This window comes from Pholcus phalangioides, unplaced genomic scaffold (genome assembly GCF_987345545.1).
Source record: "Pholcus phalangioides strain wild (caught in Gottingen) unplaced genomic scaffold, Ppha-v1.0 ptg000003l_1, whole genome shotgun sequence".
Classification (NCBI taxonomy): domain Eukaryota; kingdom Metazoa; phylum Arthropoda; class Arachnida; order Araneae; family Pholcidae; genus Pholcus; species Pholcus phalangioides.
In genome coordinates, this window is record NW_028301596.1 from 49,132,841 (window position 1) to 49,149,621 (window position 16,781).

At 40.1% G+C, this 16,781-nt stretch overlaps 1 protein-coding gene across 2 annotated transcripts in view; it reads left to right on the forward strand.

The window, feature by feature from the left end:
• LOC149088755 (regulator of G protein signaling 7-binding protein A-like) overlaps positions 1-16,781 on the forward strand; it is a 280,027-nt gene that overhangs the window by 202,580 nt on the left and 60,666 nt on the right. For both annotated transcript variants that reach the window (XM_089249778.1, XM_089249787.1), the window contains one exon: positions 14,742-16,036. In XM_089249778.1, the coding sequence (XP_089105904.1) occupies positions 15,848-16,036 (189 nt within the window). In that variant the 5' untranslated portion in view covers positions 14,742-15,847. The remainder of the gene's footprint in view (positions 1-14,741; positions 16,037-16,781) is intronic.

Genomic DNA, 16,781 nt, shown 5'->3' on the forward strand with positions numbered 1-16,781 from the left:
TAGAATAAATGAAAGAAATCATTTTATAGAATAAATGAAAGAAATCATTTTATAGAATAAATGAAAGAAATCATTTTATAGAATAAATGAAAGAAATCATTTTATAGAATAAATGAAAGAAACCATTTTATAGAATAAATGAAAGAAACCATTCTAGAATAAATGAAATATAATTTTCTAAAATAAATGAAGTATAGTTTTCTAAAATAAATGAAAGATAATTTCCTAGAATAAATGAAAGATAATTTTCTAGAATAAATGAAATAAAATGTTTTAGAATAAATGAAAGAAATCATTCCACAACAAATCGATAGAAATTCAAAATTACTGAAAGAAATAAGTTTAGAATTGGTGAAAAAAAATGACTTATTAATCAATGAGAGAAACAATTTCGTAATTTCTGATAAAGTTATTAAACACTCAATAATATTAAATTAATAAAACTCATAATAAATTGATAAATCGCAAAGAATGCTTTAAAGCGATTTCAGATTTGAATTAATCGCAGAATTAATTACTTTAATCGGTAATTAGTCAAAAACATTTTCAGAATAAGTGAAAAAAATTAATTAAAAAGTAATCGCAATTGATGACTATAATAAAAGAAATCATTTCTGAATGAATAAAAGTGTTCAAGTAATTTTTGTCCCTGTTCAGTTCGGGGGGCCCCCATCATCGGCCCGTTATATTAAGATATCACTAAATTACATGAGTTGGTGGCCTGCGTGGGAAGTATCAATTTGGCCCGGCCGTGTCTGAAAGTTTGAAGAGTGTTTGCGCTGATCTGCGCGGACGTAGAATATCACGGAGCAGGAGGAACTTACTATATCATGTACAGATTAGATATCTTACCATAGCGTGCAGATTAAAAAAAATACTTAGATGGAATGTTAGATGGCATTGAAGATATTGAAGTACGGAACTAATCATGGTTTCATTGTCATGGTAAATATTAAATCCTTCCAGAGGAATTGATGCATTTGTGAGAAAAATATTGGCAGTTGGCTGCCGCACTGTCAGCGATTCGTTTTGCATTGACAAAAAAAAAATTGAGTGAGAATCTCGTGCGATAGAAATGAAACTTCTAGGTTTGGCACATGACTAGATTCTCCTCAATTTAATTTTAATTGTTTAAAATTGGGAATTTATAAATTTTAAATTCAATTAAACACCGTAATAATCCCATAGTCAATCCCATGTGAAGCAGATTTGTTCACTAAAAGTTTCTGGCGATGACCGTGGTTGGCTCTAAATCAGAAGCGGGTGGGGCTTTTTATCTGGACAGCGAAGAGGTCTAGTGAAGAGTAAGTGCTCTCTGGATGTACCCTGCATTATGACAGGGCAACCAATTAGGAGCTGGCACTGTGACATCTCGAAACTTACATTCGCATGCGAATTATATTCCCGTGTGGTCAGAGGGTGGAGCGCCAAGGGGAGGTAGGGAAAGGTAATAAACTGTATTTGTGCGACACAAACCATCCAAACCACGCCCCCACTTTATTTTCGTACACGGTCTCTCGAATGTCTATTGATATCTCCCCCCCCCCCACAACCCATCTGCTTTCCGAAACTTCATCACGCATGAAATGTTCAGTCATGAAAAACAGTTATTCTACAGAATGGAGTTTTTGAGGGAAGAAGAAGAAAGCGTTCCACTTTTTGTGATGGTTTCCTTTCCCTCACAATCTTTCACTCTTATGTGCCCGAGGGCGTTCAGGTTATGCCCGAGACCTTATGCACACATTAAGGTATGTACTTTAATTTACATAAACTGCATGCCAAACATAGCACAGCAGATGTGATCCTACAAGTCGTCAACAAGATTTTTGACGGCCTCATGAATTTCAGAGGTCAACATAGGCTTTCGCGTATTATCTGTGAGTTAAAAAAAAGCCTTAAGTGAAATTATATATTCTTAACGATCAAGGACGAGATATCTCGTTTGAAAGCAAATAAAAGAAATTCGCAATCCACACACAGCTCTCCCTTATTTTTACCTCTTTTCTCATTATTGCGAAGCCTCATTGTCGCCCTATGAATGGAAATTGTTCCTCCCATCCCCGTTTTTTCTATACTATATTATGTTTGGTGATTTCCCCCAACACATAATGCATCTTTCTACAATTTTTTATAACGGCCAAAGTCCAAAGTGAGGCCAGTTCACGAATTTGTCGAGAGTTTCGGCCAAAGTGAAATGACTAGTGTGTTTTCGGGCTTTAACAGGCCAATTTACGAAGTGGCTGGAGATCCCCAGTCGAAGTTCGATGTACTGATGTAAGACTGTCCGGCGGGAGCCTTATCCTTTTTTTTCATCGCCAACGTGTAATACATAACTACAAAGAGTGATGTATTGGATTAGCTCCACGTGACGAGAGAGGAGAAAGTGAAATTTAAGGGAAAAAACTATTCATATAATAATCATATAGAGTTATAGAACATATTGAGTTTTTCTGTCTATATTTTCTGTTTTTTCTTACATCAGTACATCGATATTTTTCTAAAAATATCGATATCGATATCCCGCTCTTTTTGATCGTTAGGGTTGCCATAGTCAATAATAACTATACAAATACAAAGGCCACAGCAGACAAAATGCCCAACGAGGTGGATGAAAAAGATGCCCATAAAAATATGGCCGTCGAATATATATCTAAATTATATAAAAATTACAGCAACCTAGTAAGTGCAATAAAAAACCATTAATTAACTTGGCGATAACACCAAATTTTGCCTTTTCGGACTTTGGAAAACGAAAAAAAACTCACTAATCTCCCGCCACTCTATTTCTATACGAATAAGAAAACCAGTTTTTTGAGTTTTATCTCCGCTACGACAAACACAGCTCATCTAGATTTGTTATAAGCATGGCCGACAAAGAACCATCTTTCTTTGGCGATCTTTGTTGCAATTGCAATCGGTGCACAGACCTTAATTTTTTTTAACGATTTCCGAGATATCGCCCGAAATTCCGCAAGGGTTGCCGCTCCTAGTGATGAGCCCAATAGAGATTTCTAGTCTTCCTAGATATAAGAACCAGTTTGGACTTGTAGGCGATGATACGCTTGCTTTGGCTGCCCTTGTTCTTGTGTGAGAAAGAACGCCAAAAAAAAAGAAAGAAAAAAAAACCAACACCAACACCAAGCTGCTAGACCTAAAAGAGGGGTCATTAACCTTTTTCAGCCGCGACCCAAAATCAACAACAATATCAGCTTCGCGACCCATGGGACTGTTCGTTCTTCATCGGACTGTAAGTCGATTTGTATGACTCATCTAGAAAGCCGCTGCGAATCAGGTTTGAGTAATGATCCATAGCTCAAGAGCCACTGTTTGTTAGTGGACTTGTAGCCTCGGCGGTTTGGGTCGTGACCCATGGTTGACCCTACCGGCGTCACAGTGGTGGGGGTCTGCTGAAGTTGGTTTTCTGTGGTTTTACAACTTCGAGGCACGAATGCGAGCCGATCTCCTAGTTGAAAAGTCCGAGAGCAACAGGCCTACAAACGGTACAAATATTCAATCATCACACTTACAGACACGATACTATATACGCACTCAGACTGTTAGGCATACACACTTGCACTTCCGGCACAACTTACTAGGTAGTAAATTTCCCATGGGGATAGACCTCAGTTGTGCTGGGGTTGAAAGAAAGAAAGTAAAGAAAGATCCATATTTCACAAGAATCAATGGCAGTAAGTGGGTTTGTACAACCTATCTCCGAAGTCTACCGTGGATTGAGTAGCGGTCGTGACCCATAGATTAAAAGCCCCTGATTGTTAGTGGATTTGTACGACCCATCTCGGAAGCCCCCCGCAAATCGAACTTGAATCAGGAATTATAGCTCAAGAATCACTGGCTGTAAATAGATTTGTACGACCCATCTGGGAAGCTCCTGCGAATCAGAGATTTGAGTCATTACCAACAGCTCAAGATTCCCTGGTTGTTATTGGATTTGAACGACCCAGATCTCGGAAGCTTCACAACCCATAGTTAAAGAACCCGTGACCTAAACCGAAGAACATTGTCCATTCTGAGAACGCATGCGCATTAGCAGCAAGCGGATGTCCAAGTTTAAGAATGTTCATGCGCAAAAGGCTGTACGAGAAGAGATTTCACGAGAGTGATAAGGAAAATACGTATATCCTTCACGCCAACTTGAATTTATACCTACATAGGACCAATATCGCAATAGGTAGGGTGGTAGTTTCCATCAATTTGGCTTGGCACTGTACGTTGAAAAGTCGAAAACTTCACATAGAAATCTATTCTGACTATTCGAAAGAGCACAACACGGGAAAATCTTGAAGCATAAACACACAAAACTAGAAAGATGTCTAGATGTCTATACCAAGGAAAAAGCGTCGATCATACAACTTAATGCCTTTTCTTTGTCTCGACGAGAAACGGCGAAAGTAAAGCGACGCAGGTGTGTTTTCCAGAGACCATGGAACTCCGACAAATTGGACTTCCTTCCGGAAACGTTATGGATTCGGAGACATCTTCGATCAAACAAAACGTGGATCCGGAAATTGAACTCTTTCCTAGAGATTGTTCTCGCGTCTCTTTCTACGCTATTCGAGAGATTAGAATCGCTCCGCCCCCCGTTCCTTTCAAAGTCATCGTCGGAGAAGAGAAAGTTTTCTTCGAAGACTCTCGCAATTTTCCGTGTCTGTTCCTCCAACGAACCGGAAGCTTCTGATCAGGATATAAGGCCCGGACGATAACAAGGAAAAGTTCACGGCACATTGAAAAGCTTCCCCCCCCCCCCCATTGCTGAGTTCTACACCCTCACCGCCCTTTCAGAAGAATAACAATTGCGGTCCTTTTCTCTCGAGTTCTTGCGATGAATGCCTTCTCATATCTCTCTGTGCGATGGCTGGAATTGCAACTCATGGATCACATGGCTATTTGTCTGTCTGACGGGAGGAATTTCTCCCCCATGCATCGATAATTCGTTTCAAGAATGATTGCGGAATGTAAATCTTAAGATAGTTGCAGCGAAGGAATATTGAAAGTACGGGTAACCACAAAATTAAGAATTATATCTGCTGTTATATTAGGTACTAGCAAAAATATCCGGTGCTGCCCCGGGTTTTCTCCATATGCTGGGGGGAAATTCAAAAAGTGGCAAACCATTGTGAAGGAATATACGTATATCTGGCGAAGAGTGACATCAAAGGAATATAACAGAAATACCCGGCAATGCGCGGGTTTTCTTCAATTACTTGGAGGATTGAAGAAGTGACAAAACATTATAAAGGAATAAACGATTATACTGGCAGCATTAAGGAGGAAAAGAATTGTAAAGACATATATACATGTATGAAACGCATTGTTTGAGACCCACGGTAACCAAACTTAACATCCCGAAAGTGATTGTTGATTCTCAAGAACCATTGTTGCCCCGACGGTTTTTCGCCCATTTCATCATTCAATCCCGGTCCTGTTTTGTGTATATGCAAAATTTGGCAGCGATTCGGTCTAAAATTGTAGATTTGTATAGAGAACACACACCAAACACACAGAAAATCAATTATATACAATGGAACTTCGGTTAACGAGCGGTATCGTTAGCGAGCAATTCGCATAATGAGCAAAAAGTAAAAAAGAAAAATTGATTTGATTAACGAGCGATGATTCGCATTACCACGAAAAATTTTGCGCTTTGTTTATTTGTGGTCACGTTTTCCCAACTAAGCTGATGATTTTTCGCTTTCGTGCACACACACGTACTGTGGAATTGTAGGTGATATTCTCCCCTACAGTGTCCGGTCAGCGTGCTTCACTGGAAAAATTGAGTGTGACTATCATACGAAGCTGGATGTCGCATTGTAATCGCACGTACGTGCGCTTGTTTTTTTAATATAAATTCTACTTGTGGCCAGGAGTTGACCGTAGACGAACTGATGGACTACCATTGCATGCAACAGCAAGAGGTTATATTGAAGGTATCTTTTTCTGAGGAAGAGAGAAGGCTCTCACTTTTCAAATGTGATTAGAGAGATGTGTAAAATGTGGGAATCCGTGTGAAATTCTGTAGAAAAGTACCGATGAAATAGAAGCACAGTAGAGCAAGCAATAAATCTGTCCAATGGCAATGCAATTTCCCATCTCCGAGAAATCCTAAAAAGGAGACAAAAAGCAAGTATCATTGGATACGTTCTTTTTAAAATCACACAAAAATAATAAGAATGCAAACAACAGTGAGTCAGTAATCGTCCAACACGAGATAGTCTTCTTTTCTCTCGTTGTTTAGAGTAAGATAATCTGTATACACAATCGTATCGCATGTTTGTTTATGGCGTTATTACATTATATATCTGTGGTGTTTGGTCAGAACATGATAACTCCAAAATAATTTTTTTTGAGATATCGAATAGAATGCTTGGTCTCATTTTCAAAAAGGTCTCTTCGCGTTCTCCTAAAGTAATTCTTCCGCTTTTTCGAGGCTTAGTTCGTCCTGGACTGGAGTATGCTGTAAGGTTTTGGAGACCATACCTACAGAGGGACATGGACTTGGTTGAAGGGGGGGGGGTGGGGTGCAGAGAAGAGCTACGCGTATCCTTATTGGCACGCAGGGCTTGAGTTATGAAGAGAGACTTCATTTTTTGAATATGTTTAGATTGGATGAACGCAGGTGTCGAGGAGATATGATCGAAGTGTTCAAAATTTTCAATAGGATGGATAGGATGGACCATGAACTTTTAGTACACCGCCAATCGACTGCTTTTACAAGGGGACACCAGTATCGATTGGTGAGGGACAATGCAAGGTTATGGTGTCGCAGTGAATTTTTCTCTAATAGGGTTGTTAATAAATGGAATAGCTTAACCCCGGAGGTAGTAAATTGTAACACAATTGATACGTTTAAAAAGAAATACGATAATCATGTTGGGGTAAATCGAGAAGCTATCCATTCTTAGAATAAGACAACCATAAGTGTTCTTTATGGGCATTGTATAATATTTTATCATGTGTATATATTGTTTATAATTTGTGTTAATTGCATTTTTAATTGGGTTGCTGTATTTTTGAAATATATGACATCCATATTTTTATGGGCATCTTTTTATCAGCCACCTCGTTGGGCATTTTGTCTGTTGTGGCGTTGTATTTGTATAAGCATTTCCATTGTGTCATTTAAAAATCAAAAATAAAGCATACACACAAATACAAATGAAAATATCATACATCAGCGTGTTGTTCAGCCGTGCGCACGTATTTGCGTATTTATCTCACTTCTAATTAGTTATAATTAGCAAGACTTGCTTTTAGATCAATAAGCCATTTTTTGGAGATATGTTCGGACTAAACACCACAGATACTGTATATGATGCACATACTGAAAGCTCTAATTCTTCACCTCTCTTTGTGTGTAGCTCCCTCCAGCACTTGTCCTGGCTCACTTTCCATTTATGGTCCTCTTTCTATCTGTGGCCCCCTTCTAGAGTATCCGAGGGACACAAACTGGCTACATGACATGAGGTTGTGAACTACTGCGGTATACGAAGAAAAATTATTTTACTGGAACTTTTTTGCTGCCACCTATCGAATAAAACTGTTAATTTTCCGATTGAAGTTGCTGATTGGCTTTTGAATAGCCCAATAAAGTATATCATACTGATAATATTTTAGAAAGCAATAATATATATAAAATTTTTAAATTTACTAAAAACATTTTGTCAGTTGAAGTTTTTGTACAGTAATAAATATAAGTAAATTTCGTCAAACACGGTCGTCTTGCACTTTAATGAGTGATTGAGATAAATGAGGGCATAAACCAGAATTAAACTGTGCCCTTACCAAACGGAAGACGGCTCTACTTTTCAAATTTACCAATGTTACTTTTCTGTACAAAACGATCAACCGGTAAAATATGGAAGCAAATATGATGATTTAATAAATATTATTGTTTATAAAAATATTTTATTGCACTACATCATATTACTTTTTCAAAATAGTTGACCAATCAGAAAACTTTTTACCTATGTTAATTGAAAATTATATTACTTTCATTCGATAGATGGCAGCAGATATTTCCGATTAATGATTTATGCTATTGTGTAACATGTTAAATTGCAGTGGTTCTTAACATTGTGCCATATGGGGCCCCCCTCTAGCGTTTCTGGGATATTCTGGGGGGCACAGGTGAAAATATCACATGAAAGGGAACCACGACAAGTGTTGAAGAGGGTCCTCAGAGAAAGAGGTGATAGATTTCAAGTGAATTATGGTGGGGGAAAGTGTCAATACTTTCTGAATCTGCACAGCATGGAACTAGAACCATCAAAATCCGTGGGCCCATGTGGTCATATCCATGAGGGGGGGGGGACACACGATGAGATCTGGTACTACAATTTCTGAATGTAATTAATATGTTATCTATTACTTCTCTCCTGCCAAGTACGGGTGATCCCAGAACACTTTTTCAGTGGCGTCTTAATACGTGGGCCCCACCCTGGAATGGCCCGGGCGCCTAAAGTTTGATAACGATATTTGGTCAAAATTTTCGAGAGCGTCAATATATGAATAGCATACTAGACAGGCATTTCTATCCAAGTACGGGGCCTTAGAAAAATTACCGTATCCGGGGGGGGGGGGAAGCCGATGGGGCTATTAAGACGACCCTGCACTTTTCCTGACGACCCATGATGTTGGGACGCCCTCCCCGCAAGAGGAAATTTCACTGATTTTTAGCCCAGGATAGGCGCGGGAGACAAGGTCATTATCTCTGTTAATTTATTGGCTCATCCCCAATATATATATATATTAGTGCATCGTATTATTTATTAAATACCGTTCTTAGTCATTTTTATGTGAATGAATAATTGTGGAACGAATTATCCGTGTTTCCATTGTTTCCTATTGGGGGTTTGATTCGAATAACGAGCACGTTCCAGGAACGAATTAAGCTCATTAACCGAAGTTAATATAGGACATAATACAAATACAACGCCACAACAGGCAAATTGCCCAACGAGGTGGCTGACTTAAGAACATCATGGATCCCCGAGCCCCTACCTACTACTGCTACACCACACATGCACCCCCCCCCCGCGGAACCCCCCCTCAACGAATCGGTACATGCGGGAATGTGCGTGTACGTGTAGTGCAACCTGACGTAAAGTTTGTTTCTGTGTGATGCTTGTTATGTGTAGTGCTGCCATCTGCCCCCAGTTTTACTAACTATGAGTGAAGTGTTATGGTTGAATGATTATGTTATGGCTCTCGGTGGCGAGACTTTTTAACGGGGAGATCGGCTCGCATTTGCGCCTTGAAGTTGGGAACCACAGAAAACCAACTTCAGCGGACCACCACTGTGGGGTTCGAACCCGGATCCTCGCATCACGAGTCCGGCACTATAACCACTCGACCACCACAGCGGAGAATTTCTTAATTTATTTTTGGATTTGAAACCTGCACAAACGCTTATCTCATTTAAAGACAGCTACACACTAACTTTGACCTTTGAAGACCAAACAGACCCCGCTTCCCATCTCATTGAGATATCGAAGCATTCCCGGAGGATGGGTGTGTCTGGAAATTTTATTAAATATCTTCAGGATAAAATGAATAAAAATATTACATATATAGATTGCACATATAAATTCACACATAATCAATGCTCGTCGATGGACGGATCATAATATACGGAGGAAGAAATAAAAAATAAACTGTAAAATCTACATCATTCAAAGTCGCGATTCTACAATTTTATTTGCCATCCGCAGATGAACTATGTGAGTTACGCGCCTACACTTCAGTTATATGGCCCGTCGGTTACTGGTTTCCATGAATGTCTGCGCTACTTGTCTAAGCCTTATTAATACATGTTATTTGGAGAAACATCAGGAATCATTATATCTTCCTGTATAGGACTAATAAGCAACGTATAACAACAAAGACGGGCCGGCGTTGCAGAGAGACGATTTATACCAGTCTTGTATGCCACAAGTATTGCAGAACTTCCGTCCTGTATACTCCAGGATCATCATCCACTATCTGAGATTTTAAAAACCAACGGACTCTTCAGGAATGTACCTCAACAGGGCACAGTGTCAAGGGACGCTGTTTAGAGCGCATGGACGCTAGAGTGTTGTTAAATCTTCAGATGAAATCAATAATTTTTGCTACACACTAACAGCAAGCTTGACAATTATCCATGTTGAATTTCTTTTTTCCACAAGCAAACACAACTTCTCTTCCAACACCACGTGGTGCAAGAAACAGTTTGTCCGTGTGGGCGATAATGCTCTCGATTTGATTCCTTTGTCCTCATGTCCGAAAAATAGAAACGCCTCGAAGCATACCAACACCTAGTTGAGCTCTTTGAAGGAATACTGGCACAAGCTTGTGCAGGTTACCTACATTTCACAGACTTTCAGTTTCGTATGCGCAAGCGCGGCTTGTACAAGCACGCATGATCGAAATTCGGGTAACTGGGGTAGAGCGTAGACGTGTATCAAAAGAGTAAAAGTAAAAGCCAGAAGACAGCGAGACCGGCGAATATATAGTCCTAGACCACGTCTACTCTCTAGGCTTGTTGGCTCGGGTGATCCCTCTGCGTCTTCCCTCCTAGTCTTGATGAGCCCTCTGCCGGATTCTGGACCGCGTCTTTCTTCCTGGGCTTGGTGGCTCAGGTGAGCCCTTCGTGTCACACTGGCCAGACCAGGTGCTGCGTCACTTTCTTTCATCATGGGTCCTCGATTAGTTCAGATACCAAAAGACAGCATGCAGGTGCAAAATATTCAAAGTCGTATTATTTATATAACTTTTCATAGGTATTATTCCAATTCCTCCATACCAATGGCGTCTTAGTACAGAATTCCCACATTCAAATACTGCGCATAAATAATCGCAACGTTACCTTGTGTGTGCCAAGCATATCCACAAGAGAGAAAACGTTTCTTGTATCCCGTATAAATGATTCGATTCCGTTGCATATCGCGATCGTCCCGGAGATTCCGTTGGGAATTCGATTCTCAATAACTGTCCAGGTTATCAATAGAACCACTCGGCAAAAGAATAAATAAATAAAGGAGTTTTTTTCTTCTCCGGTATTTTGTTTTTCCCGGTCGCGTTCTTCTTTCCCGAAGAAATACCAGGAAAAAAGCCAGAATTTACTTAGAAAAAGAAGTCAAAAATTGAAATACGTTCGGCTTTTCTCCATCGTGACATGTGCTTCTTCCCGTTTTTGTTTTTCCGTACTGCATCGAATACATTTGCATAATCATGAGGATGTGGGGAAAAAAAGCCCACTTTACGATCCTCCTTTTTCCTCCGCCAGTGAAATATTTCCCGCTAAAAACAAGAACCATTATATAAGTAATAGCGTTACAGATGCCCAATATATATTTCACGATCGATTCACAAATTAATGACCCTTCCCCAGTATTTTGAACAGGCTGAGGTTATCAAGCTGGTGTTCAAAATGATTAAAATTCTGATTTCGCGTAAGCAGATAAATCGCAAATGGATTTATATCCTTCTAAGTTTTGAAATCGAGGATACATAGACGGGCGCACACATGCATTTTTGCTTTCAATTTAGGGGGTATGTGGTTTCTAATATATTTTCATTGGCAATTTGATGTTAATATTTCTCTGGCCCGGAAACAATGTTCGGGGTGATTATAATTGAAGTTCCCGCATATATATACTCCGAGTAATTTTTTCCATAAAAACTGTTTATCCGAATACAACCAAATTTCTAGGATTTCTTAATGAGACCATGAGAGAGAGTGAGAGAGATTTATGAAATTTAAAAAAAAATAGTACAATATTCAACCACCAGATGGAAAGTGGGACTTTTTTTGTTGCCTTTTATATTTTCCCATGGTTCACATATCGTATATATCAAGTTTTACTGGAATACTTCTGCCACAACGCATAGGTCTGAGTCGTTTCAGTGTACTGCCGCAGTGGTGGTCATAGTGACGGACTCGCGTCGCGAGGTCCCGGGTTCGAACCCCACCGTCGCCACAGTGGTTGTCGGCTGAAGTAGGTTTTCTGTGGTTCCCAACTTCAAGGCGCGAATGCGAGCCGATCTCCCCTTTACAAAAAATCTCGCCACAGAGAGCAACAGACCTACAAATGTAATTCAATCATAACATATCACTCACTTCACTTCTGAATCATAGATGGCAGCACTGAAAAATCAAACTCAACAATACATACGCTCTCAGACTGTTAGGTACACACACAGTTGCACTTCCGGCACAACTCACTAAGTAGTAAATCGCCCATATATGGTAATAGACCTGAGTTGCTCGGTGAAAAGAAAAAAAATGTATACTGCCATTAAGTATACACTGAAACTACTTAGTTATATATACTGCTTTCAAATTCCATTTCTTCTCATCATCAATACGTTCTGAATTTTTCATTGATAAACAATTATTTTTTTACAATACACTATCTACCAATAAGTATTTGGACACCTGTGATAGAAAAGAAAAACTAACTTTATTCAAAATCAATAGTTGGTAGAGCCTCCACGAGAGGCAATTACAGCGTGAACCCTCCGGGGCATACTTTCCACAAGTCCTTGTGTGACGGCTGGTGGTATTTTCTTCCACTCGGCTTGGAGAAGACATGTCAGTTCCTTCACCGATTTTGGACGGGTAGGGCACCCCTTAATTCGGCGATCCAACTCGTCCCAGAGGTTCTCGATAGGGTTCAGGTCTGGGCTCTGGGCAGGCCATTGCATTCGATGAACCCCATTGGCACCATACCAAGCCTTGGTTAACCTCGCAGTATGACAGCTGGCATTGTCGTCCTGGAAGTAACAGGGGTCCACCCCGTAAAACTGCCACAACGTAGGAAGCACATTGTCATCCAAAATAGTTACCATGAATTGGGACCAAGGGTCCCAGTCCATACCAGGAGAAACACCCCCAGACCATAATTCCACCTCCGCCGAACTTGACTCTTGACAATGCATTCTGGCAGGAGACGTTCTCCAGGCAGACGCCAGACCCAGACCCTGCCATCCGAATGGTAGAGGGTGAACCTTGATTCGTCGCTCCAAAGAACCCGTTTCCACTGATCTACGGTCCAATTTCGATGTGCTTTGCACCACATTAACCGAGCAACGCGGTTGGACTTTGTGATCAAAGGCTTATGGGCAGCAGCACGACCATGAAAACCAATCAGATGTGCTTCCTTACGGATGGTATTCATTGAAACAATACTCCCGGATACCTGTTGAAACTCCTCGTGGATGAGGGCCATCGGTTGGGTGCGGTTCTTCCGAATTTCTCTGGACAGCACCCGTCGGTCTCTATCTCCCAGTTTCGTTGGTCTGCCGACTCGGGGCAAATTCCGACAATCACAGCTCACCTTCCACTTCTTAATCACATAGCCCACTGTCGATTTTGGGTACTTCAGCTCGCTAGATATGTCCCTTAAGGATCGGTCATTTTTGTGATACCCGATAATTATACCTTTCTCGAAATCAGAGAGCTCCGAACTGCGCTGCATCTTGCATGCGACTAATGCCGATGTTGTTTCCTACACGATATATACCGGCGGAGGGCGTGACGTATCTCAGGACCGCAGATATCGTCATTTGCATAGGTGTGCAAATACTTATTGGTAGATAGTGTATATATATATGTTATGAAAAGACGAAAGATGAGAAGTTAATGAAAAATTGCAAAAAGGAAAAATATGGATCAATGAGGAGGTCGTTCTCAAGACATTTTTCTTATAGTCAATTCAGGCGGCACTCGTACCAAGAGTAAGACTCTTGGTATGTTTTTCTTCAAGTTTTCTCATTTTTCAATTTTTAACACACTTTGTGTATACATATTTTTGTGTTCTTAACTCATTTGTTTTTTCATATTTTGATTCTAATTGTGCATTCCCATTTTTGCTGTTTGACTTCCAAAGCTTGTTTATCGCAAAAATGTCGGGGGAACTGATAGTAATTTTATGTCTGTTAGGCTTACCATCATTAGAAACATTTTTGCAGTTTGGAGCAATGTGGGGGGGGGGGGTTCCCCCTTGAGAACGACCTCCACATTGATCCATATTTTTCCTTTTTACAATTCTTCAATAACTTCTCATCTTTCGCCTTTTCATAATATTTAATTATTTAATTTCGAGTTATGTGTATAAAGCAGCCTTTTGTGGCGCGATACTCTAACTTTTGAAATTTTTCATTGAAATCTGATGATTTTCTTAATTTTCTCTTTTATGCATAATATATATATATGGGTATATATATACAGTCAATCCTCGTTAATGAGTCACTCTTGGGAGAGCAAAAATATGACTTAGTAAGCGGAGTGACTCGTTAAACGGGGTAAGCCATAGCTGTGCCAATTCCTGACCGAGGATAATTGGGACTTCCAAAAGCGACCCGGTAAGCGGGGTGACGTGTTAACCGGGTGACGCACTAAAGAGGTTTGACTGTATATATATATTAAATAGTCATCTTATGTACAAAATGAAACTTACCGCATTCCTCTGTAAATATCGCCAAATCGACAACAAACTCGGTGATGTTTAGCAACAGCTCCGACGATTTGATGACGTCATGGCCACAAGAGACTAGGTCGGATATTACGGAGGCCAGATAGCCGAGATTCTACTGTAGCTACACGGCACAAGCAGCATCAGACACCTTATATGCGCTTTTGTAAAATTAGAGAAAAATTCAAATAAAACGAGTCATGATCAGTTCTACTAAAATCTTTGAAACACAAAAATTTTAAATTTTTCATATTTCTCTCTTTCCAGGAGTCTCCATGCAAATTCCACGTTGAATGGGGAAAAAAAATCCTCATCTCATCACAAATCTGAATAAATGAAGTCGAGAATAAGATGCCACCGAATCCCTTTTGGAAACGCAGGAGTGCAAAAGAAATGGATAAACAAGAAGCAAATAATATAAACCAGGATATCAGTCACTAACGAATCACTGGATCATCAGATTCTCTCCGTAATTGCTAACGAACTGATCACTACAAGAATCAATGAATTTCGGTGAAAACATAAAAAATCTTCAAAAAAAAGGAATTTTCATCAAAAATTCATGATTTCAATACATGTATACTGAAAGGAAAACACACTCTTTGAATATAAAATCCATAATTAGAAAAAATCCTGTTGGAATAAATGCGGGTCGATCGCATGAATACGAACGTATGTCGGAATCGATTCATTTCGGAAAAAAAACGGAGAGAAAACGAATCCCCCTTTCAAATGGGATTCATTAGAAGATAGAGAAATATTATCGTTCGGGAAAAGAAAATTGTACAAAAATTCAAATGTGAAAAATATCTAGAGGGAAAAGGGAAGAAAAATATTGTTTTTCCCTTTCGATGAATATTTCTATAGAAAACTTTCTGTTTCCAAACCAATTAAGCCCCGCAGTAATTTCGTAGAAACGTATGTTCGTTTCCCGGAGCCGGTTTATTTGTGCCGGAAAACTCATTTTCCCGTGAGGCACGAGGAACCATTTAATCGGAAATAATAGACAAAACTTTTGCCCTGGAATTATTTTTTTTTGTTATTTCTCTCAGAATTTCGAATCATAACCGAGTTCTTGGAAATATAAGAGAATAAGAAAAAAAAATTATATCATAGAATTCCGAATATAATAAAATGAGTCCAGGTTATTCCTATTGGAAGTTTATGATCTTCGTTGGACGACGATTCAAAGTCTGAAGAAGAAGCTTTTCTCGACTGGAAAAGGAGTAAAAACTGAGAGAGAGAGAGAGAAAGAAAAACATTTACTAGGAAAAGGGCTAAGGGAGTGCCAGACGTTTATATTCAAGTTTTTATTACACACATGCGTGGTTTATAGTGGACCCCCCAGACGGATAATGTGATCCGGGGGCCGCATGAGTGGCGGCAAGGAGGCGTCGTCGCAACAGAAGAGGAGGGCCTTCTCTTCATCGGATCACCGGAGATGCAGCCAGCCTACCAGCTTGAGAGCGGCCATAACTAGGAGGCTATCCAGGCCAGCGGTCCACGACAACAGTCCCGAAAACAGCAAAAGCAGCGAACTCCAGTTGGCTGACTGTGGAAGGGTGAGTCTTGTTTCATTTTAGTCTATGCGTGCATTTTGATTCCAATTCGTACATGGTATCTATTGTCAAGTTGGTGATGGAGTCTTCCAGTTAAGCCGACTCGCGGATGGAAGTGAAGCAAGCTACTACGCAACCGTACATGCACCCCGTACACATTATTCTGCGGAATTTCTATTGAATCGGTACGTGCCGGAATATGTGGTCCCTAACTTATTTATGGTCAGAGTTGTGCTTGTTTCTTGTTCTGATAGTGATGCCATCTGTCGCCCGTATTTTGAAATGAAGACGATAAATATGTGGCATTTCCAAGTAATGTAAGCATTATATTATAGGTCTGCCTGTAGTCTGCAGAGAGACTTCCGAACGCCGACTCATATTCCCACCTCGAAGTTGGAAAACCCTCAGGGAAACCACCTTCATTCGATTACCACTGTTCCACCAACGGGGTTGGAACCTGAATTCTTACGATGAGAGTCCAGTACGGTGCCCACACGACCGCACAGTGAGTGAGCAAGAAAGTCTTTCAGTATGATGGCTTATGGCGATATGGGTAGTCTGCGGTCAAAGGGCCCTTCAAGCTTTTTTGAGTCACGAGAACAGTCTATGCCCCGTCTCCCAAAACTGTGGGACTCATGGCTAAAGAAAGAGTAGGGCACAATTCCTAAAAAACAAACCGGTTGGGATGTTTCCTGCTTTAAGGTTCAGTGTTTCCTTGTAACTTTGAACTGGGCTAGTTGAGTGATGC